At 45.8% G+C, this 27,889-nt stretch overlaps 1 protein-coding gene across 10 annotated transcripts in view; it reads left to right on the top strand.

Annotated features, from left to right (window-relative positions):
- The window catches only part of PKD1 (polycystin 1, transient receptor potential channel interacting), a 231,275-nt gene that overhangs the window by 99,721 nt on the left and 103,665 nt on the right, over positions 1–27,889 (top strand). For 9 of the 10 annotated variants that reach the window (XR_009152066.1, XM_058156873.1, XM_058156874.1 and 6 more), the window contains 5 exons: positions 770–4,392; positions 7,784–7,930; positions 14,541–14,684; positions 18,426–18,714; positions 19,738–19,954. Coding sequence is in view for 8 of the 10 variants with exons in the window: in XM_058156873.1 (XP_058012856.1) it covers positions 770–4,392; positions 7,784–7,930; positions 14,541–14,684; positions 18,426–18,714; positions 19,738–19,954 (4,420 nt within the window). In the remaining 2 variants the exon portion in view is untranslated. Of the gene's footprint in view, positions 1–769; positions 4,393–7,783; positions 7,931–14,540; positions 14,685–18,425; positions 18,715–19,737; positions 19,955–20,202; positions 20,251–27,889 lie in introns of those variants that run through there. The other variant, XM_058156881.1, reaches the window with a different exon arrangement.

The raw sequence follows: 27,889 nt of genomic DNA, 5'->3' as shown, positions 1-27,889 counted from the left end.
AGGCCCGGGGGAATCTCAGGCCTTGCCAGCCCCTCCTCCTCCTCCTGGGTGGGTGCCAGGGAGGGAGAGGGCCCAAGGGAAGCAGGCCTTGCCAGCTCCTCCTCCTCACTCTCTGAATCCTCCTCCTCCAGGAGTCCGAGTCTGGGAACCTGGGTCACAGCATTCTGTCTATCAGCACAAAGAGTTAAATTGAGTTTCAGGCTGCTGCATCCATGCGTAACAAAGGCCCTTTCCTTTGCAATGCATCCTGGGGTCAAAGGGAAAGACCACCGCATCAAGGGGGCTTTGCTGACAATTTATCAGAGTACCTGGCTTCCTGCTCAGTAAGGTTGTGGCACTTCTTGCATTGTTGAAAGGAGGAGAAATACATTGGTTAGGTTTGCCTGGCAAGCTATGGACTCTGTGTGTGTGTGTGTGTGTGTGTGTGTGTGTGTGTATACGTACGTGTACATCATCTTGGCAATCTTAAGACCTGTGGACCAACTCCCAGAATTCCCTAGTCAGTCATGCTGGTTGGGGAATTATGGGAGTTGAAGTCCATAAGTTTTAGATGCCAAGGTTGGACACTGTGCTATAGATTGAGTGACGGAAGTGAGGTTGGGTAGTTTGTATTGAGGTCACAGGCCTTCCCATGAAGCCATGGCCTGGTTTTTCTGCTTGAGCATGGCGGACTGTGTGAGTTCAGCAGTGTTGATTTTTAATCCTGACCTGGATTTTTGATCCATTGGAACAGTTCTGATTCTTATTTTTCTCTAATTTTCCCCTGCAGGTGAATACAGCCTGACTGTTATAGTCTCCAATGAGTTTGAGAACCTGACTTATTCAACCCTTGTCCACATCTATGCTCACCTAACAGAAGTGACCATGCAAGTAGCCTCAGATGTTTTGGTCGTGGGCCATCCTGTCACCTTTGAAGCCCAAGCGATGCCCTCTGGCTTCGGAGTCTCTTATACCTGGAATTTTGGGGATGGTTCAGAAGCATTTGTGGAAAGCCAGGCCGCCATAGTCCATACCTACAGTTCCAGAGGAACGTACAAGGTCAGGGTGCAAGCAAACAACACCATTAGCACTGTTGAGACGTGGCAGCATTACCGGGTCTTTGAAGAGATCAGTGGGTTGTGGGTGTCCTTGAATGAAACCATAGAGCTTCGCACCGTGATTGAGATCAGCGCTTCTGTGGAAACAGGAGATAATATCACCTGGGTATTTGACATGGGCGATGGGACCATCGTGGAGACTCCTGTGGCATCTGTAAAACATACTTATTTAGAGGAGATGAACTGTACCGTAAACGTAACTGCGATGAATCCGGTCAATTCTCTGTCCCGAGCTGTGGCCGTCCAGATATTTGTGCTAATGGTGCTCAAGATTGACCCTTCCTCTTGTATAAGAGAAGACCCTGAAGTACAGCTCACAGCTCACGTTTCAGGTAATCCCCAAAACTACTTTTTTGACTGGACATTTGGCGACGGCTCATCCAACATCACCGTGTACGGTGATCCAACAGTGATACACAATTTCACCATCAGTGGCATCTTCCCCCTGTCTTTGGTCCTTTCCAGCAAGGTCAACAAAGCAGAGTATTATACAGAGATTTGCGTGGAGCCAGAGATCACCAATGTGACACTTTTGGTAAGGCCAGAACTGGTGTGGCTCGGCAACGAGACCAAATTTCAAGTCACAGCCTTGCCACCTTACCGCTACCGTTATCTTTGGGACTTTGGGACGAATGACTCCGCCAGGTTTGGTGGGACCGAAGTGAGCTATACCTACAAAAGTCCAGGTGACTATATGGTCATGGTGACCGTCTGCAACAATGTCTCTTTCAACAATGTCTCAGCATTAGTGGAAGTCCAGGAGCCGGTTGGGGTGGCCAAGATCGAGTCAAACAGCTCAAAGGTTTTGGAGCTGAACCAAGTTTATCTCTTCTGGGCCAATGTCACTGGGACCAAAGTTAGTTATTTGTGGTACTTTGGGGATGGGATTTCCCAGTTGGGAAAATTCATCACTCATTCTTACAACAAGAGTGGTACCCATACCATCAGTTTGACGTGCTGGAACGATGTCAGCTTCCACGAGGCCAAGATGAACGTGACGGTGAAGAGGCGCCTGCAGGGCCTAAGCATTAACGCCAGCAGGACGGTGGTGCCTCTAAACGGTTCTGTGAGTTTCACTGCTACCCTCCTGGCGGGCACTGCCATCCGCTACTCTTGGATCTTGTGCGACAGGTGCACTCCCATCCCAGGTCTTTCCACCATTTCCTACACTTTCCGCTCCGTTGGGACGTTCAATGTGATTGTGACAGCCGAGAATGAGATCGGGGGCCTGCAGAGCAGCATCTTCATTTATGTCTTGCAGCAGATAGAAGGGCTGCAGATCACTGGGGGAGACTTCCTGGACAACATTTACTTCCCCACCAATAAGACGCTGCAACTACAAGCAGCTGTGAAAGATGGAACAAACATCTCTTACAGCTGGACTGTCGAGAAGGAAAGTCACCCTGTGCAGACGTTTACTGGGAAGGCTTTCTCTTTAATCATTTTGGAAGCAGGCATCTTTGCTGTCCATCTGAAAGCCACCAACATGCTGGGAAGCTCGGCCGTCAACAAGACAGTGGAGTTCATTGAGGAGGTGGGCGCCTTAAAGCCAACCGCCACCCCCAATCCTGCTGCAGTCAATGCAACTGTTAACATAAGCGCCAGTGCGGCTGCCGGAAGTGGGCTGCTGTACACTTGGCACTTTGAAGATGGCCTTTCTCTCTGCACAGCCTCCAGTACCATCACACACTCTTTCCCGAGCCCAGGAGCCCAAACCGTTACCGTGGTGGCAGGAAACACGTTTGGTTCTGCCAATGCATCCCTTGTGGTATGCGTACAGGAACCAGTAGCGGGCCCAGAGATTAGGATCGTAAGGCCAAACAGCAGTTCTGTAGAATCGGGTACCGTGGTGAACTTTGCTGGGGAGCTTGAAAGGGGATCTGACATACTCTGGATGTGGAAGATGCAGGACAAAACCATCTCAGGCCAAAGGGTGGCTCTCAATTTTCCCGTGGCAGGATTTTTTCCTGTCTGCTTGAACGCTTCTAATGACGTCAGCTGGGACGTAGCTTGCCTCAATCTGACGGTGCAAGATGCAATCCAGGGCCTGAAGCTCAGCGTAAGTAAGGACGTGCTGCAGCCAGGGGAACTGGTCTCTTTTGAGGTTGAAATATCTTCTGGTTCCTCCGTGAGCTATAGGGTCACCGTCGGGCATAACCACTCCGAGATCCTAAGTACTTCCAGCTTCACCTACAAGTTCAGCCAAGTTGGAGAGTACTTAGTGAGAATAACTGCAGAGAATCAAGTAAGTGTGGCTTACACTGAGCATCTTATCGTGGTGCTGGAGGCCGTGCGTGGCCTCCAGATCACTGATTGCTGTGAACGAGGAATGCCGGCTGCGGTGGAGAAACAGTTCACAGCTCGGATTGAGAGTGGCTCACAGGTGTCTTACGTCTGGCAGTTCACCTTAATAAAAGAGCAGCAGCGCTCCCAGGTTCACTTAGAGGGTCAAAGTGTCTCTTACACCCCAGAAGCAGCGGGGCAGTTGGACATCCACCTGTGCGCTTTCAACAGTCTGAGCAGCCTGAACATAACTGTGGTGACCCAAGTCCAAGATTTCATCCTCCAGCTTTCCATCCAGCCCATTGATTCCTTTGTCAACCGCACAACTTTGTTCGAAGCCTCCGTGCTGCCCAGTGCCAGAGAAGTCCTGTTCTGGTGGCATTTTGGGGATGGCTCTCCAGCTGTGCAAACGAGCGTGCCATTGGTCAGCCATGTTTATCTGAGGCCTGGCGATTATGCGGTGGGGGTGAACGCCACCAACCTCATCAGCTTCTCCATTGCCCACTGCACGGTCACCGTCCGAATCCTGGAGTGCGAGGAACCAGAAGCAGAGCTTGCTTTACCTGCTCAGGTGTTTATGAAAAGATCCCAGAAGAATTATCTGGAGGCCCAGATTGACTTGCGAGGATGCACCAGGTACCAGACTGCCTACCTCTGGGAGATCTACAAAGCCCCGAGCTGCCTACACCTGGAGGCTTTTGCCAAAGTCCAGTTGGTCGGCGTGGATGTGAGCCGGCCACAGTTGGTCATCCCCAAGCTTACCTTGGATCTCGGCAACTACTGCTTCAAATTCTTGGTCTCTTTTGGTGATACTCCTCTGTCTAAAAGCATTTTTGCCAATGTGACAGTTTTGCCCAATAAACTGGTGCCCATCATTGACGGAGGATCGTACCGTGTGTGGTCCAGCACCCGGGACTTGATCCTGGATGGCGAGAAATCCTATGACCCTAACTGGGAAGACTGGGAACAGACACCGTTATATTATCACTGGACTTGCGTCTCGTCTTCCAAAGTAAGTGGAACCATTTGTCTGAAGCGGTGTAGGGTTTCCTGCCTAAGCAGGGGGTTGGACTAGAAGACCTCCAAAGTCCCTTCCAACTTTGTTATTCGAACTCTGTGAACCTGGGTGTTGCCCACTGAACTGAGCTCTAGATTAGTTGGGGAGCACTTCCTTCAGGGTAGGGACTTCCTATTTTTACTTAGTTGTAAGTCACCTAGAGCAGGGGTCTCCAACCTTGGCTACTTTAAGACTTGTGGGACTTCAACTCCCAGAATTCCTCAGCCAGCTTTGCTCCGTGGCCTCATGGGCTCTCCAACCTTGGCAACTTTAAGCCTGGAGGACTTCAACTCCCAAAATTCCCCAGCCAGTTTTGCTGGCTGAGGAATTCTGGGAGTTGAAGTCCACAAGTCTTAAAGTAGCCAAGGTTGGAGACCCCTGACCTAGAGTCGGCTCTTGGTGAGATGGGCGGCGGATCAGTCAATGCAACTAATAGATAAATAAATTTCTCCACCCAGCTAAATGCAGGAACTGGCTTTTGCCACCAATCGCTTGGAAGTTTTAGGGCATGCGATTGGCTAACCTGTACTCCTTCACACTTTTTCACACTTCACACTTCTGCTGTGACCTTTGGCCACAGATCGGGAAGCACGTGGCACCTCAAGCTTGCCAGTGGCTGAGCCGAGAATGCCAAGCAAACGCCAGTGTTGCCAGCGGGGTCTTTGCTGCTCGCTCCCAGCTTGGCACAGGAAATCCAGCCTCTCCACACGCCTCCGTCTTTAGTTTCACAGACAAAATGCTCTTTCAGTTGAGGCGTTTCCGCTGATTTTCAGCTGGAATCCACCTACTGGTAATTTAAAACTTTTAGCCTTCCACACACCCACGCACCCACCCCTCAATGCATTGGATATTTTGGAATTTAAATGTAGTTGTTTATTTCTTCACGTTTGAATCCTGGGGTTCTCATTGAAAGATGTAACTGTTAGCCCAGTGAGCACATGCGCACCAGGGCCTTCCTAGACACGCTGAGCTGCTACTGTAAATGCCCTGTTCATTTCCTAGGTAGGAAAGTTTCCACTTGGCCTCCCAGAAGGAAGCTTTTCTTAAGGCTGAGTCAGAGCAAGCACTTTAAGCAAGCTGAAAGTCTGTAGAGATTCTCAGTCATCCATGTCTCATGGTTGCCCCTTTTTTCCCTGGAGGCAACTGGACTTTCTTGGTTTTTTTCTTTGAAGACATTTCACTTCTCATCCAAGAAGCATTTTCAACTCTGACAGGCGAGTGGGGAATGGAAGGATTTTATATTCCTTGCAGCCAGCTGGTCATTTGCATCCTTTTAGAGCAGGGGTCTCCAACCTTGGCAACTTTAAGTCTGGAGGACTTCAACTCCCAGAAACCCCCAGCCAGCAAAGCTGGGAGTTGTAGTCCTCCAAGCTTAAAGTTGGAGACCCCTGTTTTAGAAGGTCGTTGAGACCACTTGGAGGTTTATCTGTGTCCTCGGGGTCCCCTGAGTGGTGCTCCTGGTTCCTGTAGTCTGCAATTTTTTCCCCCTCTGGAAATCCTTTCCTACTCCCACACCATTCAAAGGGCGTTCATCCCAAATTGTACAGCTAAAAGTCTGTAGAGATTCTCAGTCATCCCGGTCATGGTTTTCCCAGAGGTACTTTTTTTTTCAGGAGGCAACTGGACTTTCTTGTTTTTTCTTTTGAAGACGTTTCGTTTCTCATCCAAGAAGCTTCCTCAGCTCTGATTGGATGGTGGGAAATAGAAGGATGTATATTCCTTGCAGACAGCTGGTCATTTGCATCCTTTTAGAGGGTTGTTGAGGCCACTTGGAGGTTTATCTGTGTCCTCGGGGTCCCCTGAGTTAGTGCTTCTGGTTCCTGTAGTCTGCAATTTTTTCTATTTGGAAATCCATTTTTACTCCTACACCATTCCAAGGGTCTTCATCCCAAATTGCACAGCTAAAATCTGTAGAGAGTCTCAGTCATCCATGTCTCATGGTTGTCCCAAAGGTGCTTTTTCAGGAGGCAACTGGACCTTCTTGTTTTTGTTTTTGTTTTGAAGACATTTCGCTTCTCATCCAAGAAGCTTCTTCAGCTCTGACAGGCTAGTGGGGAACTTTACGCAAGCTGCCTCTTCTGTTCAGTTGTCTGAGTTTTATTTGTCAGCTTGCTGTCTGGTTGTGAGCAACTGGGGTCATTCACAGCAGAGCAGAATCATAAAATCTAAGACAAAAGCAAACGGAAGAAAATTGTTTAATTTTGTAGGTGGGGGGATTAAGAAAGGGGTGGGTTGTGTTTTTTTTCCCCAAGAGCACAAGAAAAGAGGAGCCTTCAGAACAGAGGATTACAGAAAGACGCAAACCTGACTGAGAATATTTGATTGTGAATTAATTCCAAGTGGCTTTTGAGCTAGATTGGCACTCTTGATTAGGAGTGACTTGAAATTCTTGATTTAGATCAGCCACTTAATCTGCCTCCATTTTCCTTGCTGAGTTAAAACATGGTGTTAAATTATAGAACCTCAGAATGTAAAAATTGGAAGATAGCCTCGAGATCAGGGAACCCAAGTCCTGCAGCTATCCTCACAACTGGCCATCCACCCTCACAAAACGTTTTCTGAGAAATTTGAGTCTACTGCTTCCTGTCCCACTGCTGAACAGCTCGTAGTGCTAGGATATTTTTCCCAGTGCCCAACCTAGTTCAACTTCCTTTTCGTATAAACCCCTTTTTTCATATCCTGCTGTCTTCTGGAACACCTCCGAACATGACTCCTTCCAGATGTTCGAAAACAGCTGTTAGATTTTCCTATCTCTAGCCCTAAGACACCCAATGCTTCTCATGGGTGCTGTATTCCAAGCTACTTACCATTTTGGTGGGTCTTCTCTGGACTCCTCTATTTGACGAAAAACATTTTAATTTAAATTTGTGCTCCCCAACCGGGTATAGCCCAGATGGTTGCTTATAACCCATATATTCTCATTTGCTGCTTTGGCTTCCTTCTTGGGGCAGAGGAGGATCCTAGAGAATCTCTAATTTGTCCTTGGTTTAAGGATGTGGCTAGTCTTTCTGAACTTCCCATCTTCCCAACATTTGGAACTCAGCATCAAAGGCATGTAGGACCGAATAGTTCATTACACTTACTGTACTCTTCTCAAATACTGCCATGAAGATAAGTCTTATCTTGGAAGCTTTGTCTACTCAGCTACACCCACAGAGAGATTAGAAATAGTCATAGTGGAGTAAGTTCGTGTTTTATTCTGTGAGAAAACACAGAATGATGGGTCCAGGTTAATGCTTGGTGGGTCCAGGTTAAAGCTTACCTTGATCTGGCTAGTTGGGACACAACTACCGTAACTCTCTCCAGGCTTTGAGAGTTTCTCCGTCTTTGTCCTCACACAAACTAGAATTCACCAGGTGCACGTGGCCTCAACTTCAGTGCCACAGGAGGACTGGTCACCATCCCTTGGGCCATGCTGGAAGCAGATGTGGAATACACATTTGACCTCACCGTCTCGAAACCAGGCATGGATTCAGAAGCCACAAATCAAACCGTATGTATGAACAAGGCTTTCCCCCCCCCCTGCTTGTTCTGCCCTCCGTGCAAACCCTTTTCGTGCTGCCAGAGCCGATGTTTCAAAGCGTGAAAAGAAAAGATGGATCTATTCCTTGGGGATCTTCCTCACAAGGAAACTGGCGTACAACCATGCAAAGTGCTGCCTCCGGCAGCAGTTTCCTTCTCGAATTCACACAGACCCCAGTGGGACTTGTTAAAAAAAATACAACATGTGGGCTTCTGCAAACCAGGGTTCAGGTGGGAGGGTGTCCATCTGCCTGGAAAAAAAAAAAGAAAAGAAAAAAAGAGCAGCAAGTTAAGGTGGTGAGGAAGCCTCCTGGGCGAATGTGGAGGGTGAAAGAATTCACTGGGTGGGAAGGGCCATCTGGCCATCTGAACCCCACCCCGTGCTCAGGGCAAGAATCCAAATTAAAGCACGGCCTGCCTGGTGTCTCTGCTGGGAGGCATCCAGTGGAAGCCGCCACCTCCATCAAACTCCCAAGAGAATCACATTGTCATGTCCCACTCCTCCGCTGACGGCCGGGTCGGGGAAATCCGAATCAGGCGTGCCTCTGCAGCTCTGCCAAAGTCCTAGCAAAGTTCTCAAGGCAGGCAGGAGACCAGAAAGTGATTTCAGGAAGATAAGGTAGACTTTGCCTGACTCAGAGAATGCCAGAAAGCAGATCCTTTATATAGGCCATGGGGTGTGGCTCCATGACTCAGCACTTATCCAGGCCTGCCCCTCCCTTCCTTCTGTTGATGCCGCCTATCAATTCTCCTGAAGCGAGGGTCACTCCAGTCAGCAGCTGTTGGTAATTGACTTTCCTCAGGCTCACATGCTGTGGGGGAGGGGGATAGGTCTAGTTGCTCCGTTTGCCTGGGCATGGAGCCAGGGCTGGGGGCTAGAGGCGCTTCTTCTTCCTCAGCCTGTCTGGGCATGGAGCCAGGGCTGGGGCTGGGAGGCATGCTAGGACATTCCTCAGCGTTTGGAAGCAGATAAGAAGGCCCCGGCTGCGGGGAAAGCGGACGAGGCACAACACACATTTTCTGGTAAAAGAGCTGACTGGCAGCCTCCCTGGCAGCCATATTTGAGAAAACCGATGAATACCAATAAAGGAGAAGGTCAGGATTGACATGAGGGGTTCTTGGTGCTCTCTGAGCTTGGTTGTTTTCTTGCAGACCTTTCATTACCCAGCTAGGTAACGTTGTCAGTGCTGTTGATGATGCTATCTAGTTTGGGTAATGAAACAGCTACCAGAAAACAACAACCAGGCTCAGAGAGCACCAAGGACCGATGAATGCTCAGCATCCCTGAACAGTTCAGGATCAGTCGAGTGGATTTGTACTGAACACTCTTGTTTTCAGGCATGGCTAGTCTAATGAAGAGAAGGACCAGGGGAGACACAATAGCAGTCTTCCAATATTTGAGGGGCTGCCCCATAGAGGAGGGGGTCAACCTATTTTCCAAGGCACCCGAAGGCCAGACAATGAACAATGGATGGAAACTGATCAAGGAGAGATTCAACCTAAAAATAAAGCACATTTTTCTGATGGGGAGGACAATTAACCGATGGAACAGAAGTTGCCTTCAGAAGTAGTAGGAGCTTCATCACTGGAAGCTTTCAAGAAGAGACTGGGCTGCCCTCTTTCAAAAATGGTGTAGGGTCTCCTGCTTGGGTTGGACTAGATGACCTACAAGGTCCCTTCCAACTATTTTAATCTGTTAATCAGGCTCTGTCAACAAACTGAGATGGGAGACCTTAGTGCGAGAATGGAGTTTGCTTTTGTATCCAATCCCTGGAATAAGAACTAAGGCCTGACATAGTTTTGCCAACTCCAGAAATTGTCCTTTCCTGCACTTGAGCCTTAAAAATTTGGCTCCTGGGCCCATTTGGGAGAAGGAAGAAGGGACTCCTGTCCATCTAGAACAGGGGTCTCCAACCTTGGCAACTTTAAGGCTTGTGGACTTCAACCCTCAGAATTCCTCAGCCAGCAAAGTTGGGATTCTGGGAGTTGAAGTCCACAAGCCTTAGAGTTGCCAAGGTTGGAGACCCCTGTTCTAGAAGATGTAAGTATACTTATTGTGTCTCGTAACTCAGCAACAACTGTTGAGGTGCCGGGCTATTAATTCTAGCCTTAAAAAAATATCAGGAGAGTGTGGTAGCCCATTCTTCTGATTGAAAACTTCTGCTCCGCAATAAAATATACGAGTTGGGAGAAACGCTGCCAGACTTCTCCTGACTTTTGCTACCGTGCCCGAACAACAACTCTCCTCCTCTAATAATATCCTTGGGTGAACCGAGATCCCGAAACGGGAAATGGGAGCCAGTCAGCACCTTAAAATGGTCTCCTTTGATACTTCTACGCAGCCAGATGCACCCAGAGCTCCGATGAAGGGCTCTTCAGAGTCTCGGGGAGCTGGAGAACACGTTCAGCCTATCCCCTCTGCTTTAATGTGAAGCCCATGCTTCCCTCCGGAGCCAGGGTTCCTCTTTGCAAAAGAGGGGCTTCGCCGTTGGGGGGAAACTCTGGGTTCCTCACTTTTGTCAGGTGTGTGTGACTTCAAGGCCTCCTTTGTTTTTCTTCTCTTGCTGCTTGGGAGACGTAGCGGGAGGGACAGCCCCACCCCGGCTTTTTTTGAACCCGTGCCTCCTGGAGGACTGAACTGAACTGCTGGGAGCCAAAAAAACCTTATGGTTTAGATCACCAGCTTCAAGGGCTGCTTAGCAATTAGAGAAGCAGCTTGTCTTCAAGTGAAAACCATAATTGCCTTGATCATTCTCTCTCTCTCTCTCTCTCTCTTTCTCTGTCATTTTTTTTTTGGGGGGGGAAGGGGAAACCGGAGGTTGGAAGGAAGGGTGGGAAGAAAAAGAAAAAAAAAACCTCACGTCAAATTGATAGTCTTTCAAGGACATTCCGTACTATCTACTTTGCATATAAAGATGCCAGACAAATGATCTGACTGCGAATTTGGAGGGCTGGAGGAACAAACCGAGGGAGGGGGGAGGCGTTGGGTCTGTTCCGAGTTTGCCATGCAGAGAGCATCATCTAGCTCCTGCTAGAAGGATGTGGAATGGACAGCCCTGATTTTTGGGAGGGGGGGGGGTTCAGTGCAGTGTTTCCAGATTCCATTGAGGACCTGTATACTGCACGAATCAAGAAGTAGGCTGTGAAAATATTTACAGATCCCTCGCATCCTGGACATAAACTGTTTCAACTCCTACCCTCAAAACGACGCTATAGAGCACTGCACACCAGAACTAGACACAAGAACAGTTTTTTCCCAAAGGCCATCACTCTGCTAAACAATTAATTCCCTCAACACTGTCAAACTATTTACTAAGTCTGCACTACTATTAATCTTCTCATCGTTTTCATCACCAATCTCTTTCCACTTATGACTGTATGACTGTAACTTTTTGTTGCTATCATTAAGGGTTAGATTGCAACCTATGACCATCATTTGTGTCGTAAATGTTGTATCTTTGATGAAGGTATTTTTCTTTTCTTTTATGTACACTGAGAGCATATGCACCAAAACAAATTCCTTATGTGTCCAATCACACTTGGCCAATAAATTCTGTTCTATTCTATTCTATTCTATTCTATTCTATTCTATTCTATTCTATTCTATTCTATTCTATTCTATTCTATTCTATTCAGGAGGGGATACGCCATAACCAGAGTGTTGGAAGAAACCAGCTTCATGAGTAGGGATTTTAGAACAGGGGTCTCCAACCTTAGCAACTTTAAGCCTGGCGGACTTCAACTCCCAGAATTCCCCAGCCAGCAAAGCTGGCTGGGGAAGTCTGGGAGTTGAAGTGCTCCAGGCTTAAAGTTGCCAAGGTTGGAGACCCCTGTTTTAGAACATAATTCGGGCTGCCTTTTTGCTGCCTTTTCAAAGCACACCGTTTGAATCGGTTAAGCGCTCTTTAATCTACCGGCGTAGACTTTCCTAGCCGGTGTCTGTTGAGCAGTATAGGTAGACCTCCACTTAACGTCCACAACGGAGCCCCAAATTTCTGTTGTTCAGCGAGACATTTGCTAAGCTAGTGACCGTTGCCCCATTCTATGACTTTTCTCGCCACCGTTGTTAAGTGAATTGGTGCAGTTGATAAATTAGTTACACGGTTGTTAAGTGAATCTGGCTTCCCCATTGATTTTGCTTGTCAAAAGGTTGCAAAAGGGGAAGCACATGATCTTGGGACACAGCAACGGTCATAAGTATGAGTCAGTTGCCAATCATTTGGGTCTGGCTAGTCTAAAGGAAAGAAGAGTTGGGGCAACATAATAGCAGTATTCCAGTATTTGAGGGGCAGCCACAAAGAAGAGGGGGTCCACCTAATTTCCAAAGCTCTAGAAGGGCGGGACAAGAAACAATGGATAGAAACTAACCAAAGAGAGAAGCAACCTGGAATTAAGGAGACACTTCTTAACAGTGAGGACAATTAACCAGTGGAACAGCTTGCCACCAGAAATCGTGGGTGTTCCATCACTGGATGTTTTTAAGAAGAAATTAAGACAGTCACTTATCTGAAATGGTATAGGATCTCCTGCTTGAGCAGGGGCTGGACTAGAAGACCTCCAAGGTCCCTTCCAGCTCTATTCTATTCTATTCTATCTGAATTTTGATCCCATGAACACGGGGATGCTACAAAGGCCGTAAGTGTGTAAAATGGTCCTAAGTCACTTTTTTTTAGTGCTGTTGTAACTTTGAACGGTCACTAAATGAACTGCTGTAAGTCGAGGACTACCTCTACTGGGCTTCAGGACTTAGTGGCCTTGGTCTAGAACAGATTTCCTGATACTTTTCTGTCACTGGTGGCCCGAATCTTTGGAGGCAAAGTGCATAGACCACCCTCTATTCTCTAGACCAGGGTCCCTAAGTCCTGAAGCCAAACACTGCCCATTCCTTAATTGTCCAACTATTAGACTTAACGCTCCTAAGTCAATTAGTTGTGCTTTGTAACTGCAGTTATAAATATATCCCTTCCTCCTTTTTCTTCCTGAGGATTTTGAGGAAAGGGAAAAACTTTTCTTCTCCAAAACATGTTCAGGAAATATTTGAGGATCGATCTTAAGACATTCTGCTTCTTCTTTCTACTTGGAGGTTTAGTTATGTTGACTATCCCTGTTTCTCTGCTTGGCCTCCTGTCCTTCTGCTCTGCTTTGTGGGCAAGCCGTTTTCAGAGTTGCACAGTCAAGAATGCCAGTTCTTGACCCACATGAGCCACGATGGCGCAGTGGTTAGAATGCAGTACTGCAGGCTGCCGGCTGCCTGCAATTTGGCAGTTCGAATCTCACCAGGCTCAAGATTGACTCAGCCTTTCCATCCTTCCGAGGTGGGTAAAACGAGGACCCAGATTGTTGGAGGCAAGAGGCTGACTCTGTAAAACCGCTCAGAGAGGGCTGTAAAGCACTGTGAAGCTGTATGTAAGTCTAAGTGCTATTGCTACATGCCAAAAGAGCCATTTGGAAAATGTGCTTTGCTATGAGTGAAGGAAACAACCGAAGAAGCTTCTCTCTTTGCAGAGAAAGAGAAAGGAAAGCAGTATCAAAAAGCATAATTTGTATGATTATGATTTGTATTGATGTTGATTGTTCCTGATTGCTTGTTCATACCCTGTGATTATCATTAAGTGTTGTATCATTTTGACCAGCTTTAGTGTTGTAAATGTTGTACCTTGATTAAGGTATCTTTTCTTTTATGCACACTGAGAGCATCTGCACCAAGACAAATTCCTTGTGTGTCCAATCACACTTGGACAATAAAAAATTCTATTCTATTCTATTCTATTCTATTCTATTCTATTCTATTCTATTCTATTCTATTCTATTCTATTCTATTCTATTCTATTCTATTCTAATGATTCTTAACAAATGTATCTTGTCTTTTATGTACACTGAGAGCATATGCACCAAGATAAATTCCTTGTGTGTCCAATCACACTTGGACAATAAAAAATTCTATTCTATTCTATTCTATTCTATTCTATTCTATTCTATTCTATTCTATTCTAACAGCTCCCAGTATAAAATCCCCTTTTCAGGATTGAGTGAACATCTCACAGGCACCATTTATTCAAATCCATCCTGTCCACCAATCAGGAAGAAAAGCTGGGTCTTAAGTGCTGGTGGAGAAACAAAAAAGCGGAAGCAGGATGAGTTGTCCCATAATTGGGTGGACCAGGTTGCCCTGATAGACCGGTCCCACCGGAAAAGCTTCTGAAAGCCTCTTTTTGAGAAAGGGAAGGCCTTTGGGCAGGGCACGCGAAGAAGGCTTTCAGGCCCTTCCCATGACCGGGTCTGAGGGTGAAATCCAGGGAGCCCCAGATGTTACTAGTAGAGTTTGGTGCTTGGTTTTCTTTTCTGCCTTTGACCAGAAAGGAACTAGAATAAAAGAAATGGGTTCTTAAGAAGAAATAAGGGCACAGAAGAATGAAAGGAAGTGTGAGGAGGCGCCCTAGCATTGCGTGTCCTTGGTGTACAGTTTGATTTGTCTGCTTGTGTATTTCTTGGCACCCCACGCCCATTGTCTTCCCCTCGCAGCTGCAGAAGGATCTGAAGAGGAGGCCTCCTCTGAACATTTTCTCTGCTCTCTCGCCAAGGTCTTACTGAAAAAAGGGACGGTCCCCATCGTGTCCCTGGAGTGCGTCTCCTGCAAGGCGCAGTCTGTCTACGAAGTCAGCCGGAGCTCCTACGTCTACTTGGAAGGGACCTGCTTGAACTGCCAGAACAACTCCAACCAGGAGGTAAGACTGAGGCCTGCGTGATGTCTCTGGGGCTCTGCGGGAGTCGTCCTGCTCCAGAAGGGGCTTCTTCTTTGGAGTTACTGAAGTTTTATTTTTATTTATTTATTTATCAAACTTATATACCGCACCATCTCCCGTAGGACTCAGGGCGGTTCACAGGCATATTAAAAACAATATAAAAAAAATATAATAAATAAACATTAAAACCCAGTTAAAACTAAATATTATCATAGCCTGATCACTAAAAAAGTAAAAACCAGTAAAACCCCCATTAAAATTTAAACTAAAACATTTTGTTCTTAAACTAGTCCCGCACGCTGAAATAATAGAGTCTTCAGTTCACGTCTGAAGGTCCGGAGGTCGGGGAGTTGTCATAATCCCGGAGGAAGCTCATTCCACAGGGCTGGTGCCGCCACAGAGAAGGCCCTCCCCCGGGGGTCGCCAACCTACATTGTTTGGTCGACGGCACCCTGAGGAGGCCCACCCTGTGGGAGCGCACAGGTCGTTGGGAGGCAATCGGCGGCAGAAGGCGGTCTCGAAGGTATCCCGGTCCTAAGCCATGGAGCACTTTAAAGATGGTAACCAAAACCTTGAATTTCACCCGGAAGACTACCGGTAGCCAGTGTAGGCCGCGCAGGATAGGTGTTATATGGGAGCAGTGCGGTGCTCCCTCTATCACCCGCGCGGCCGGATTCTGGACTAACTGGAGCCTCCGGGTGCTCTTCAAGGGGAGCCCCATGTAGAGAGCATTGCAATAGTCCAGGCGGGAAGTGACAAGGGCATGAGTGACCGTGCGTAAGGCGTCCCGGTCAAGGAAGGGGCGCAACTGGCGGATCAGGTGAACCTGATAAAATGCTCCCCTGGCGACGGCTGTCAAATGATCCTCTAAGGACAGCCGATCGTCCAGGAGAATGCCTAAGTTGCGCACTCCCTCCCTGGGGGTCAGTACTTCCTCCCCCACAGTCAGCGATGGTGTAAGCTGACTGTACCGGGACGCCGGCACCCACAGCCACTCAGTCTTGGAAGGGTTGAGTCGGAGCCTGTTCCTCCCCATCCAGACCCGTACGGCCTCAAGACACCTGCCCATCACCTCAACGGCTTCATTGGGGTGGTTCGGGGTGGAAATGTACAGCTGAGTATCATCAGCGTACAGATGATAGTCCACCCCGAAACCACGGATAACCTCACCCAGCGGCTTCATATAGATGTTGAACAGGAGAGGCGAGAGAACAGACCCCTGAGGCACCCCACAAGTGAGGCGCCTTGGGGTCGACCTCTGCCCCCCTGCCAAAGTTATTTAAGGGGCCTTCTTCTTCTTCTTTCTTTTTCTTTTAGAATAATAATAGAATAACAGAATTGGAAAGGATCTTGTAGGTCATTTAGTCCAATCCCCTGCTCAAGCAGGAGACCCTATACAATTTCTGACAGGAAATATAGGAGACTCTATACCTTTCCACCTTTCCTTTCCTTTCCTTTCCTTTCCTTTCCTTTCCTTTCCTTTCCTTTCCTTTCCTTTCCTTTCCTTTCCTTTTTCCTTCCCTTCCTTTCCTTTCCTTTCCTTTTTCCTTCCCTTCCTTTCCTTTCCTTTCTTTTCCTTTTCCTTTTTCCTTCCTTTCCTTTCCTTTCCTTTCCTTTCTTTTTTTTCCCTTCCTTTTTCTTTTCTCTTTTTTTCTTTTCTGCAGGATGCAGACAGACAACTCTAGTCAAAAAGGGATTTTATTCCCCCCTCTTTGAAGCATACTGCGAAGGCCTTTTTAACAACTTAACTCACAGCAAGACATATTCTTATCCATCCCTCGTTGTTGCAGTCTAGACTTCTTCACAATGTTGTTGGCAGACTTCCACAACATTTTGTGAAAGACATGCTTGCCAAGCGTCTCCAACACCTCCAGGCTTTAGCAATACCACCAGCTCTTGCTGCCACGTTGCTTGCCAACGTGTGCCAGCTCTTCCTCTGGGGACTGCAGTTGTTTTTCATGTATTGGTGTGGTCCTTTCCCCTCTACAAGTTGTGAGGCCCATTTTTGGGGCGTCATCGAAGAAGACCCACACTGGGATACGTAGGTATAGAAATAAGAATGATTTTCTCTTGAGGTTCGTAGAAGCAATAAAAGATAGCAGGCCTTCCGAATGACAGTGATTTGGCCAAGGACAACACACACACACACACACACACACACACACACACACACACATACACACACACACCCCTACACAAAACACTGGTACAAATCTCTTTTTGCCTTTAGGGCTACCCAGGGCCCTAAAGAAATCCAGGGGCATTCTTTTTCTTTTGCATGTTCTCCAAACAGTCTTTTGCAGGAGCTCCAACCTTGGCAACTTTAAGACTTGTGGACTTCAATTTCTGGGAGTTGAAGTCCACAAGTCTTAAAGTTATCAAGGTTGGAGATCCCTGCTCTACGGTAAAGCATTGACTCCATCTTCCATGAATTGGCACCCCTCGGCCTTGGTGTCTTTCCATCCATCTCTCACCTGGTGCACAGGGAGGATGGTCCAGGAGGCTTGGTCTGCCCTCCTCTGCCTCAAGAATCTCGGCCTCGCCCCTTGCGCCTCCTCAAAGGTGAACTGCCAGCGTGGAAGTGCCGGCGTCAACGTGACTCGGTGGAATCCAGCTGGAACCTTTTCATTAGCGGTTTCAGCAACATTTCCTGTCCTTCCTGCTCGCCTAGCCAGGCTTATCTGTGAGATCAGCTCATGTCTTCTTCCCCAGATCATTTTTGTTCTCCCCATCGCCCCAATATCCTGGCTGCCTTTTCAAGTAAAAAAATGCATTACGGTCAGGGAAAAAAAACAACACACAAGCAAAACATTGAGTGGAAGCGTCTGTCGGTCCAGCACACTCCCCCTCCTACACTTTTGAGGGAGGGTGGAAAGACGGGGAGCAGAATTTGAGCTGATGCTTAAACCTGCAGCATATTTTGAACACCAGTAATTTCCGCAGTGAGAGGCAGCGTTGGGTCTTTTTCCTCTCAATCGGGCTGCTCCGTTTTGAGATTTATGAGGTCATTTTCCAGCTGGATAAAGTCTAAGTTTGTTAGTTCAAAAAATCCAGGAGACTGAGAAAATGCACTCCAGTCATCTCATTGATCAAAGATCCCATCCTGGTGGTTCCCATAATCTCCCTTGCATTTGTGTAACGTTGCCATTGTACCGTGTGGATTGCAGCCCTGTCCTTTATTTAATCTGGAGGCCAATCTAAATGAAAGTTTTGGCGCCTGGTAGAAAAATCCATATCTCCTAGTCAGGGTTCCCGGTCCTTTTCTTCTGAAACCATACACTGGAAGGTGACATAATACAGGAAATTTGAGGTGGATCACATCTGATTTTGGAGAAGATCTCCTGTCAAACAATTTAGTCTTCTCCCTGTTTTTCTTGGATCAAATGCCTGGGAATGGGGGTGAAATGCCTGAAATCCAAGGAAAACAGAGAGAAGACCAAAATTTGGCCAGAGACTAAAAATGGACCCTCTTCCTTTTTATCAAAAAGTCCAGGAATAATACTTTAAAGCAGGGGGTCTCCAACCTTGGCAACTTTAAGACTTGTGGACTTCAACTCCCAGAGTTCCTCAGCCAGCTTTGCTGGCTGAAGGACTCTGGGAGTTGAAGTCCACAAGTCTTAAAGTTGCCAAGGTTGGAGACCCCTGCTTTAAGCTGCAGTTAGTTTTTTTTAAAAAATGTAAATCTTGAGGATCTTTTCTCCCCCCCCCTTTTTTTTTTTAAAGACTAAGCCGAGATGGACAGCTCAGAGCTTCAAAAATGAATCTCTGCTTTTGAACAAGAGATCGACCTCCACAGGGAATGCTGAGATGAGCCTCGTCTTGCGTCCGTGGGCTCTGGAGGATGGGGAGGGGTACACCTTCACCCTCTACATCACAGACCTGGCCACTGGGGAAGAAGGCTATGCTTCCATTGACCTGTTTCCCAACCAGCCCCCCTTCGGGGGATCGTGCCACCTTTTGCCTGCAAGTCCTGTCCAAGCATTGGCTACCAAGATCCACTTTGAATGTGCAGGTAAGAATATGGAACACCTGTGTCCGATGTCTGTGCCTATGGGGATGTAGGAGATGACCAGGTTGAGCCTGAGGGAGGAGTCAAACGCATCATCAGTCATGAGTCCCTTTGCACCCACAAGAGATCTAACTCCAGCGCGCCTTGAATGCCTTCTTAATTGCCACTCGTTTTCCTACACCATTAGTAGCTCAGATTCTTGTAGAGAGCTTAAGCTTGCGCTAAATCTTTATACTCATTTGAGCTTCCTGAATCTCCTGATTTCCCTGGCCCTTGACAGAGCTGGACCACTTGTGTGTGCTGCTCACACAGATGGAGCTGTGCACACGAGTGTGTGAATGCCTGCCACTCACACGGAAACATCCCCTCTCCTCCCCCACCCCACCAGGCTACCAAGCCGGAAAGTTTGGGGGCCACTGCTCTAGGCCTTTCTCATAAGGCCATTCCCATCAACCATCTCCTCCCACTTACGACTGTGTGACTGTAACTTAGTTGCTTATATTCTTACGATATTGATTGTTCCTGATTGCTTATTTGTACCTTATGACTATCATTAAGTGTTGTATCATTAAGTATTAAATTGGTACCCTATGATTATCATTAAGTGTTGTACCTTATGATTCTTGATGAACATACCTTTTCTTTTATGTACACTGAGAGCATATGCACCAAGACAAATTCCTTTTGTATCCAATCACACTTGGCCAATAAAAAATTCTATTCTATTCTGTTCTATTCTATTCTATTCTATTCCATTCCATTCCATTCCATTCCATTCCACTCTACTCTGTATTCTATTCTATTCCTCCTCCTCCTCCTCCTTCTTCCTGATTGCTTATTTGTACCCTATGACTATCATTAAGTGTTGTACCTTATGATTCCTGATGAAGGTATATTTTCTTTTATGTACACTGAGAGCATATGCACCATGAAAAATTCCTTGTGTATCCAATCACACTTGGCCAATCAAGAATTCTGTTCTGTTCTGTTCTATTCTATTCTATAACATGCCCTGTTTGGCTGCAGGCTGGAGAGATTCGGTGGGAGAAGACCCCCCCTTGGTGTACATCCTCATGGCCACCCGTTGCCGTCCAGGCCACTGCGACGAATTCTTGGTGTACAAAGGAAGCCACCCTGCCCACGCAGCCTTCCTGCCGCCCGGGTTCCAAGAGCACGGCTCCCTCGTGTTAGTCTCGGTGCTTGTACAGGACCAGCTGGGAGCAACAGTGGTGGCCATAAACAGGTACTTTTTCTTTCCTTTTTCAAAGCTGAAGGAGCCGGTGTGGATGAACGTAGGTTTGGGGAATCGGACAACTTGCTGAGGTCAACTCACCATGTCCAACTCGCTGTGGGACAATTTAACAATTCTATTTAATTATTTAAAATAAATAAAAATTATTTTAGTTTTTGCGATTCACGTTTCATTCTGTCCCTCCTTTTGCATCCTTTCTTTAATTCCATCATTTTCTTTGATATTAGTGTAACTGTCGTCCTACAGCGAGAGGGCCGCGGCAAGTTGGTTGTGGCGAGTTAACCGTGGTGAGTTGGCCGTGGCGAATTGTCATAGATCTCCCACCTCGTGCCGTAAACGAACACCAGAGTTTTGTAAAAGCCAGTGAATCCTCATTGTGTTTGCTCCATTGCTGCTGTTTTGGAGATCAGTCCAGATGTGTGTGAATTGCACAATGGACCACAACTGCAGTTTTTGAGAGGAATGGGTCATATCTCAAAGCAGGTTCTCTTCATTTGCATATCCCCCTCACCTTTGGGAAGGAACTCTGGCAAGATCTTTGCATCAGTGGCAAACTGTTGAGGAAATCACAGAAGCGTTGGGGGTTGCATTCAGCCCTTGGATCAGGGGTCTCCCTCTCCCTTTCTTTTAACTAGAGGTAAAGATGCTTTCTTTTAACTAGAGGTAAAGGTAAAGGTTCCCCTCGCACATACGTGCTAGTCATTCCCGACTCTAGGGGGCGGTGCTCATCTCCATTTCAAAGCCGAAGAGCCAGCGCTGTCCAAAGACGTCTCCGTGGTCATGTGGCCGGCATGACTCAACGCCAAAGGCGCACGGAACGCTGTTCCCTTCCCACCAAAGGTGGTCCCTATTTTTCTACTTGCCTTTTTTACCTGCTTTCGAACTGCTAGGTTGGCAGAAGCTGGGACAAGTAACGGGAGCTCACCCCGTTACACGGCACCACTAGGGATTCGAACCGCTGAACTGCCGACGTTTCGATCGACAAGCTCAGCGCCTTAGCCACTGAGCCACCACATCCCTTTTGCAAGCTACAATTGCTAGTCACTAGAATTCTAACGTTTGCGTGTAGTGCCTGCTGAAATCTCAGAAACTTGGATAGGGTTAAATTTTACCGTGATGATAAAATTTCCAGAGTCTGAGATTAGAAAAAATATTCTCTTTCTTTTTCCTCTGCCTAAGTAGGAGTAAATTATACCTAACATAAGAGACAGGGCAAATGTGCTTTGTCAGCATAACTTACACCAGCTGAGAAATGCTGCATTCCTCGTGACAATGTTTGCATTATCCTGCTGCATCTCTTTTTCTTTAATGTAGGTTCTGTGCAGTCCTAACCACAGCTGGGCAGCTCTGGCGGGGTCTATGACAGGGGCAGTAGTGGGTTGCAAATCCCGTCGCTATCGGTTTGCTTACGGGTGCGTGCTTAATTGCGCGCGCGCATGCACAGAAGCATCCAGGTGGCTGGGTGGAGCCTCCCGCTGCCGCCGCCACCGATTCACCCGATCCAGGGCGAACTGATAGCAACCCACCACTGAACAGGGGTGTAAAACTCTATTTCATTGAGAGCGGCATCAGGGTTGTGTTTGACCTTGGGAGCCCGGGGCGGGCATGGCCAGCTCGTCATCACTCGTGTCGGGGGCAGAGTGCTCTGCCAGTGAAAATGGGCTCCCAATCTTCGTTTTCAGCTGGGACGGCCTCATTCAACCCTCTGCCAGCGAACATGGAGCTCAGGTAGGGTCCCGAGCTCCGTTTTCACTGGCAGAAGCACCATGGGCCGGTCCTTTGCTGTTTCCAGGGCAGCCCTGATGGCCAGATCCGGCCCCTGGGCCTTGAGTATGACACTCCTGATCTACGACAGCTCACCACAGGACAACTCGCCATGGCCAACTTGCGATGGGCCAACTTGCCAAGGGACAGTTCAACAATTCAATTTAATTATTTAAAATAATTTTAAAATTATTTTAATTTTTGGCATTTGCATTTTGTTTTGTCCTTCTTTGGCATCCTTCCTTTAAAGCAGGGGTCTCCAACCTTGTCAACTTTAAGACTTGTGGACTTCAACTCCCAGTTGGGAGTTGAACTCTGGGAGTTGAAGTCCACAAGTCTTAAAAGTTGACAAGGTTGGAGACCCCTGCTTTAAAGATTCTTGTCCTGCGGCAAGTTAGCCGTGGCAAACTGGCCGCTGCAAGTTGGCTACAACAAGTTGACCGTGACGAGTTGTCCCATACTAGCTCTGGCAAGTGCTTTCAGCTTGGGTGCATTTACCTGGCTATGTCAGCTCTCTTCATGGAACATGTAGCATATTCTCATAATGCTCTTTTCCCTTTGAAATCCATTCCCTCTCTCGCTCTCTCAGCACATATACATATGTTTTATAACCAAACGTTTGGGCACCGATGGCTTTCATGCAGTGTTGATGACAATGCCTTTGAAACACGAGGGACATGTGCTTCCCTCATGGGATGCTACATGGGAAAAGTGAATACCTTTCTTTCTTTCTTTTTTATTGAAAAAGTTTTACAAAAATTTTTCCCCCTTCCCCCCTCCCCCCTTCCCCCTTACCCCCCTCCCTTCACAAACCCCCCTCCCCCCTCCCCCCCCCCGACTTCCCGGAACAAACACAAGATATAGTAAAAATAAAACAAATATATACTAAAAAATTTTCCTTCCTAACTAAATTATAATCCTACAATTCTCATCAATTCCTAACCTCCCCCAAAACAATCAAAAATAATACATCCTAATCATTCAAAGGCAGTCTGATAACTCTTAGTCTGATATCTGATAGTTTGTTTTCAATATAGCCAATCCATTTTTTCCATTCACTTAAATATACAATAGGAGAATGGATATTGAAAGTTGCCAATTTGGCTGAGATGGCAAAAATCTCAGCCTTTTTGAAAGACAATATGCAAGAAAGGTATTTAAATGAATACCTTTCTTTTTTTTTTCTTTTTTTTTTTTTTTTGTTTTAAAAAGTTTTATTTTGACATTCTTATCCAATAACATATCCAATAACATATTTAATGTACCCTCATATACAATTAATCGGATCCGCCTGGTCACCACCCCCTTCCTTTTCCTTTTACTCTCCTTCTTTACCTTCTTCTACTTTCCATAACCATCCTCCCCCTCTCTTATCTACATCCTCTCCTCTTTCCTCCCTATTCCTTTCTTCTCCCTCTTCCCCTCTTCCTTCCTTCCTTTCCTCCTCCTCCTCTTCTCTTTCCTCCTTCTCTCTTCTACTCCTTCTTTCCCTTCATTCTAAAGTAGTAACCAGGCAGGTCCGATCTTACATTAATTATACATCTTCAATCATCTTTGTACATTAACTATCAATCCATTTTCTACCCTCCCCTCCCTTCCTTCCTCCCCACCCCCAGGACTTCCGAGAACCGAGTACAGGGTATAAAACTAACAACAAAATTAAAATCTAGCACAAATCATAATCCATAGTCGTTCCTTAAAACCTCCACTCCCTTCCAAAGACAAAGAAGATACTTTTCTTCCACTCCATTATATATCAGACCATTCCACTCCTAGAATTCTCCAAAGTTTCCAATTGAGTTAGTGTTTATTCTTGAATAAAGTACGTAGTTTTAATATCCAACCTTCATCAATCAATATCAAAACAACGCTCCATCTTCCAATATTCACCAAGGTTTCTTCTAAAATGTCTTTCTTCCTTAGCAATCTCTCAAAAATAGTTCATATTTCCGACTTAGTTTCTTTAATTTTTCTGTCCAACCTTCAGGGGTAAGCAATAGTCCATCTTTTCACATCTTTAACATTTATATATACAACAAATAATATTACAAATATCCAAAGTGTCAATTGTAATAATTAAAATCTTCACTTTACCTTACTTATGTCAAATAACATTGTTAAAATTACACCTATATCATCCACAATATATCTATTATAACAATTACATTCTAATTAACATTACATCCATCTCTTAAATATAATATTTAATCCAAGTTCCTAAATTTTACTATCTATCCTCCAAAATTAAACAATATTCCATCTTCCTATTCCTTTATACCTTTAATATATCATATAGTACCCCTAAAATTACACATTTATATCCACAATAAGTCATTTACAAAAATTAACCATAATCATATTTAATAAAGTTAAACATTCTCCCTCCCCTTCTTCTATCTTACACATTTTCAACCATCTATTCACCATTCAACTTAACATCTGTTAACAAAGAATTCCCAATCTTTAATACATTAGTATAAAAATCTCGTGCTTTACAAATTGTATTGAGAAAATACTTTTTCCTTTATAATTCAGTGTTAAACCTGCTGGAACCTCCCATCTAAAATATATCTGATGTTTCTTAAGCTCATCCACCAGAAAGGCAAATTCTTTTCTCTTTCTTAACATTTTAGGAGGAATTTCCTTCATCATTATTATATCTTGTCCTAATATTTGAAATTTATTTTTATAAAATGCTTGCAAAATTCCATACCTAATCCTCTTATTTGTAAAATAAATAACCACATCTCTCGGTAAACACTTCTGCCTTGCCCACCAGGAATTAACACGATAAATTTTTCAATATTAACTTCAAAATCTTCTGGTTCCATTCCTCTATCTGGGCAAAGGCCTGAATAAAAATCTCTTTCAAATTTTCCTCTTTAAATTCTCTTAAACCCTTACCCTTATAGCATATTCCATTAATTTATATTGTAATATAACCCTTTCTTCCTCTGCCTTATCAGCCTTAACCTGAATATCATCTATTTTATTTTCTAAATTCAAATTAATTTGAACTTCATCTATTTTCCTTTGCAAATCTAAATTAATTTGGTTAAATTCATTCAGTCTTTCTTCTGTCTGTATACTAGATAACAATAATGGAGTAATTGATTCCTTTAATTTTTTCATCTCCTTACTCTGCTCTTCCACCAAATCTTTAAAATCCAGTATTTCTTTCTCCATTTCATTAAATTTTTGATCTATTTCTGAAAGATGAGCCCATAAGCTCCTGTAAAAAATTCCTTAGACTGTCTTTAATATCTTCTTTCAATTTCCGTACCTGAAGTGAAGATATTTCCAATAATTTAGAAGTGGTTAAATCTCTTTGCTTAAAAGCCATTTTTAAACTAAGTAATATCAAGAAGAAGAAGAAGAAAAAAAAAGGGGGGGAGGGAATAAAAAGAAAAAGAAAACCCAATAAATTTTTCTTCTTAAACACTGTAAAAAAAGATAATAAAAAGAAATAGATTTTTTTAAAAAGAATTCCATTTAGAAAAAAAAAATCTTGTTATTTTCTTCTTAGAGGTTCCACACCAGCAATTGTAATCAGCATTTCCTTAGCTTTCACTTTCAAAAAACAAAACGCCATCTTTCTTCATCTCCACTCTTCAAATAACTTCTCTGTCAGGGAGTTAAAATCATCTTACAAGCAAATGCCAGCCTTCCTGCTTTCGATTCTTCCGTGTTGAAAATTTATCATTAATCCTCTTCAGTCACGGAGATGGACGCTGCGTTTTGCTCTGCTTTTGCAGAGGCGTTCTGGACTCTGGAGCTTTTTTTGAACTATCGAAGGAGCGTTTCCCATCAAACCACCAGAAATCATTCTGGGGCTTTTCTTGGGGGCTCAAACTTCAGTTCAAATGCTCATCTCCCCCTCTTTGCCCGAGGCAGAGATTTACGAGCTGTTGACAGAAGATTAGCACTGTCTAAACAACTCTCACAGAATCACAAAGAACGGGCGGACTGAAATTGCCGCCATTAACACAGCGGAGCCAAACCGGAAGCCCTAAATGAATACCTTTCTTAAGTGGGGGAAATGATGCCGGGTGGTTTCTATAGGCATTGTAAAACTGACTGGAAACTACTAGACTTAATTTGCGGTCAAAATCAGACAAAATCCATCTTCTCGGGGTAATTAAGAAAACGATGCTTGGAAAGGCAGTCGTAGTGCTATGGTGTAATAATTACAGAAAGAAAATTGAGCTAGAACGCCACAGCGGTGGAGTTGTGAACGTGCAAGGCTAACAATCTTGCTGGTGTTTGCTGGTGAACCTAGAAGATCATCTGCCCACTGTTGACCGGGGGCTCCACTTGTGTCTTGCAAACTGCTTCTGGGCTGCCTCGCCCAGGAGGATCCCCCATGACCTTGCTCTGACCCAGGCTGCCGTTGTGGTCCATGAGCAAAAGTTGGAAGCCAAGGAAGAACCGTTTCTCATTCATCTTGATGTACTGCTTCTTTGATACCAAGTGCCACTTTGGTTAGCCTGGGAAATCAATACATTCTGAGGTTATAAATCAGTGCAGTTAGATGTATTTGTTTCAAGAACGAATCCAATGTCCTGTCCGAGTTGCTAAGGAGAGCTGTGTGGTGATGAATGGGTTGCAGCCAAAGACAAATGGGAATGCGGCTCCTGGACCATTTATTCTCCAAGATGTTCCCGTCTTCCGCTTGGCACATGCCTTCTCAGCATCTCTTGGTCTGCATTTTTCTCAGAGCAATTTCTAGATAGGTTATTTATTTATTTAGCACATGGCATACAATGTCAGGGAAATCTACAGATGCTAGACACAATTATTCCTGACAGCCTAAATTGTTAGTTCATTCTGCTCACGTCTTCTGCTTGGCACATGCGTTCTCAGCAACTCTTAGTCTGCATTTTTCTCAAAGCAATTTCTAGATTGTTTGTTTGTTTCTTTGTTTGGTGTTATGGCATACAATGCCAGAGAAATCTACAAATGCTAGACACAATGAATTCACAGAATGAATTGCTAGTGCATTCTGTTTGGTGGTTGCGTGCCTATCCATGGGGCGAAGCCATGGGGCTTACACCAACTGACCAGTGGCACTTGGGTTGCTGGCTCTTTCGGGCTTCTCTGCTGAGCTCATCTCACCTGGTCTCATGTTGCATTGCGTTGTATTGCCTCGCATCCAGCCAAGTCCAGCACCAACTTCCACTCTCCACACACACAAACACAGCTAGGTTTAGCCCAACAAACATTTATCTACTCACAATATTGCTGTTGTGCCTCGCCTGCCCTCCACAGCCGGGCCCCTCCCATCTCCTGCTATCTCAGCCAGAGACTGATAGTGAAGAAGAATGGCCTGGCATGCCTCCAGCCCCCAGCCCTGGCACCATACCCAGACAGACTGAGCAAACAAACCTCCGTCCTATAGCATGTGAGCATGAAGCCAGCCACGAGCTAGAATTGCCGGCAGCTGGGCAGGCAGATGAAGGGTGGAGAGATCCCTGCTTCCGGAGAATGGAGAGGCGACGTCAGCAAAAGGAAGGGAGGGGCAGGCCTGGATAAGTGCTGAGTCATGGAGCCACACCCCATGGCCTATATAAAGGATCTGCTTTCTGGCATTCTTTGAGTCAGGCAAAGTCTCATCTGGTTTGCTGAAGTCACATCTTGAACTCCTGCCTGCCCTGAGAACTCTGACAGGACTTTGGCAAAGCTGCAGAGGCTTTGTGGCCACGCTTGATACAGACTTCCCTAACCCAGTTGTCGGAGGGGGAGGGGGACACGACAATTGCCTGTTTTCGAATTGCTGGGTGGACAGCAGCCAGGGAGCAACTGGTGGGGCTTCATCCAGTCTCAGAGAGCTCGACTCGAATTGCTGGAATGCAGACCCTTTCCGGCCAGCAGTTCTAACGTTGTTAGGCCACTGCGCCCCAGCATCCCAATAGGTGTTTGGGAACTGATTAAATCAGGCATCCAAGTATGTGAACCCACATCCAACAAGACTGAGGTGCAGAGGGTGCTCAGTCCTTTAGGATTTGAGATTGACCATTGCAGGATATCAGTTTCATGGATAAACAGACTAATAAATAATTACCAAGGAAGATTAAGAATATAAAGTTAACTTAGAAATCAGGCGTAACAATAAATGTAAGGAAGTCTGAATCAGAGAAGCCAGTTTTGGGAATTCCTGCATTG

Source organism: Ahaetulla prasina, chromosome 14, assembly GCF_028640845.1.
Source record: "Ahaetulla prasina isolate Xishuangbanna chromosome 14, ASM2864084v1, whole genome shotgun sequence".
NCBI classification, from domain to species: Eukaryota; Metazoa; Chordata; class Lepidosauria; order Squamata; family Colubridae; genus Ahaetulla; species Ahaetulla prasina.
Note: the sequence above shows the minus strand (reverse complement) of the source record. Positions and strands in the feature narration are given on the sequence as shown.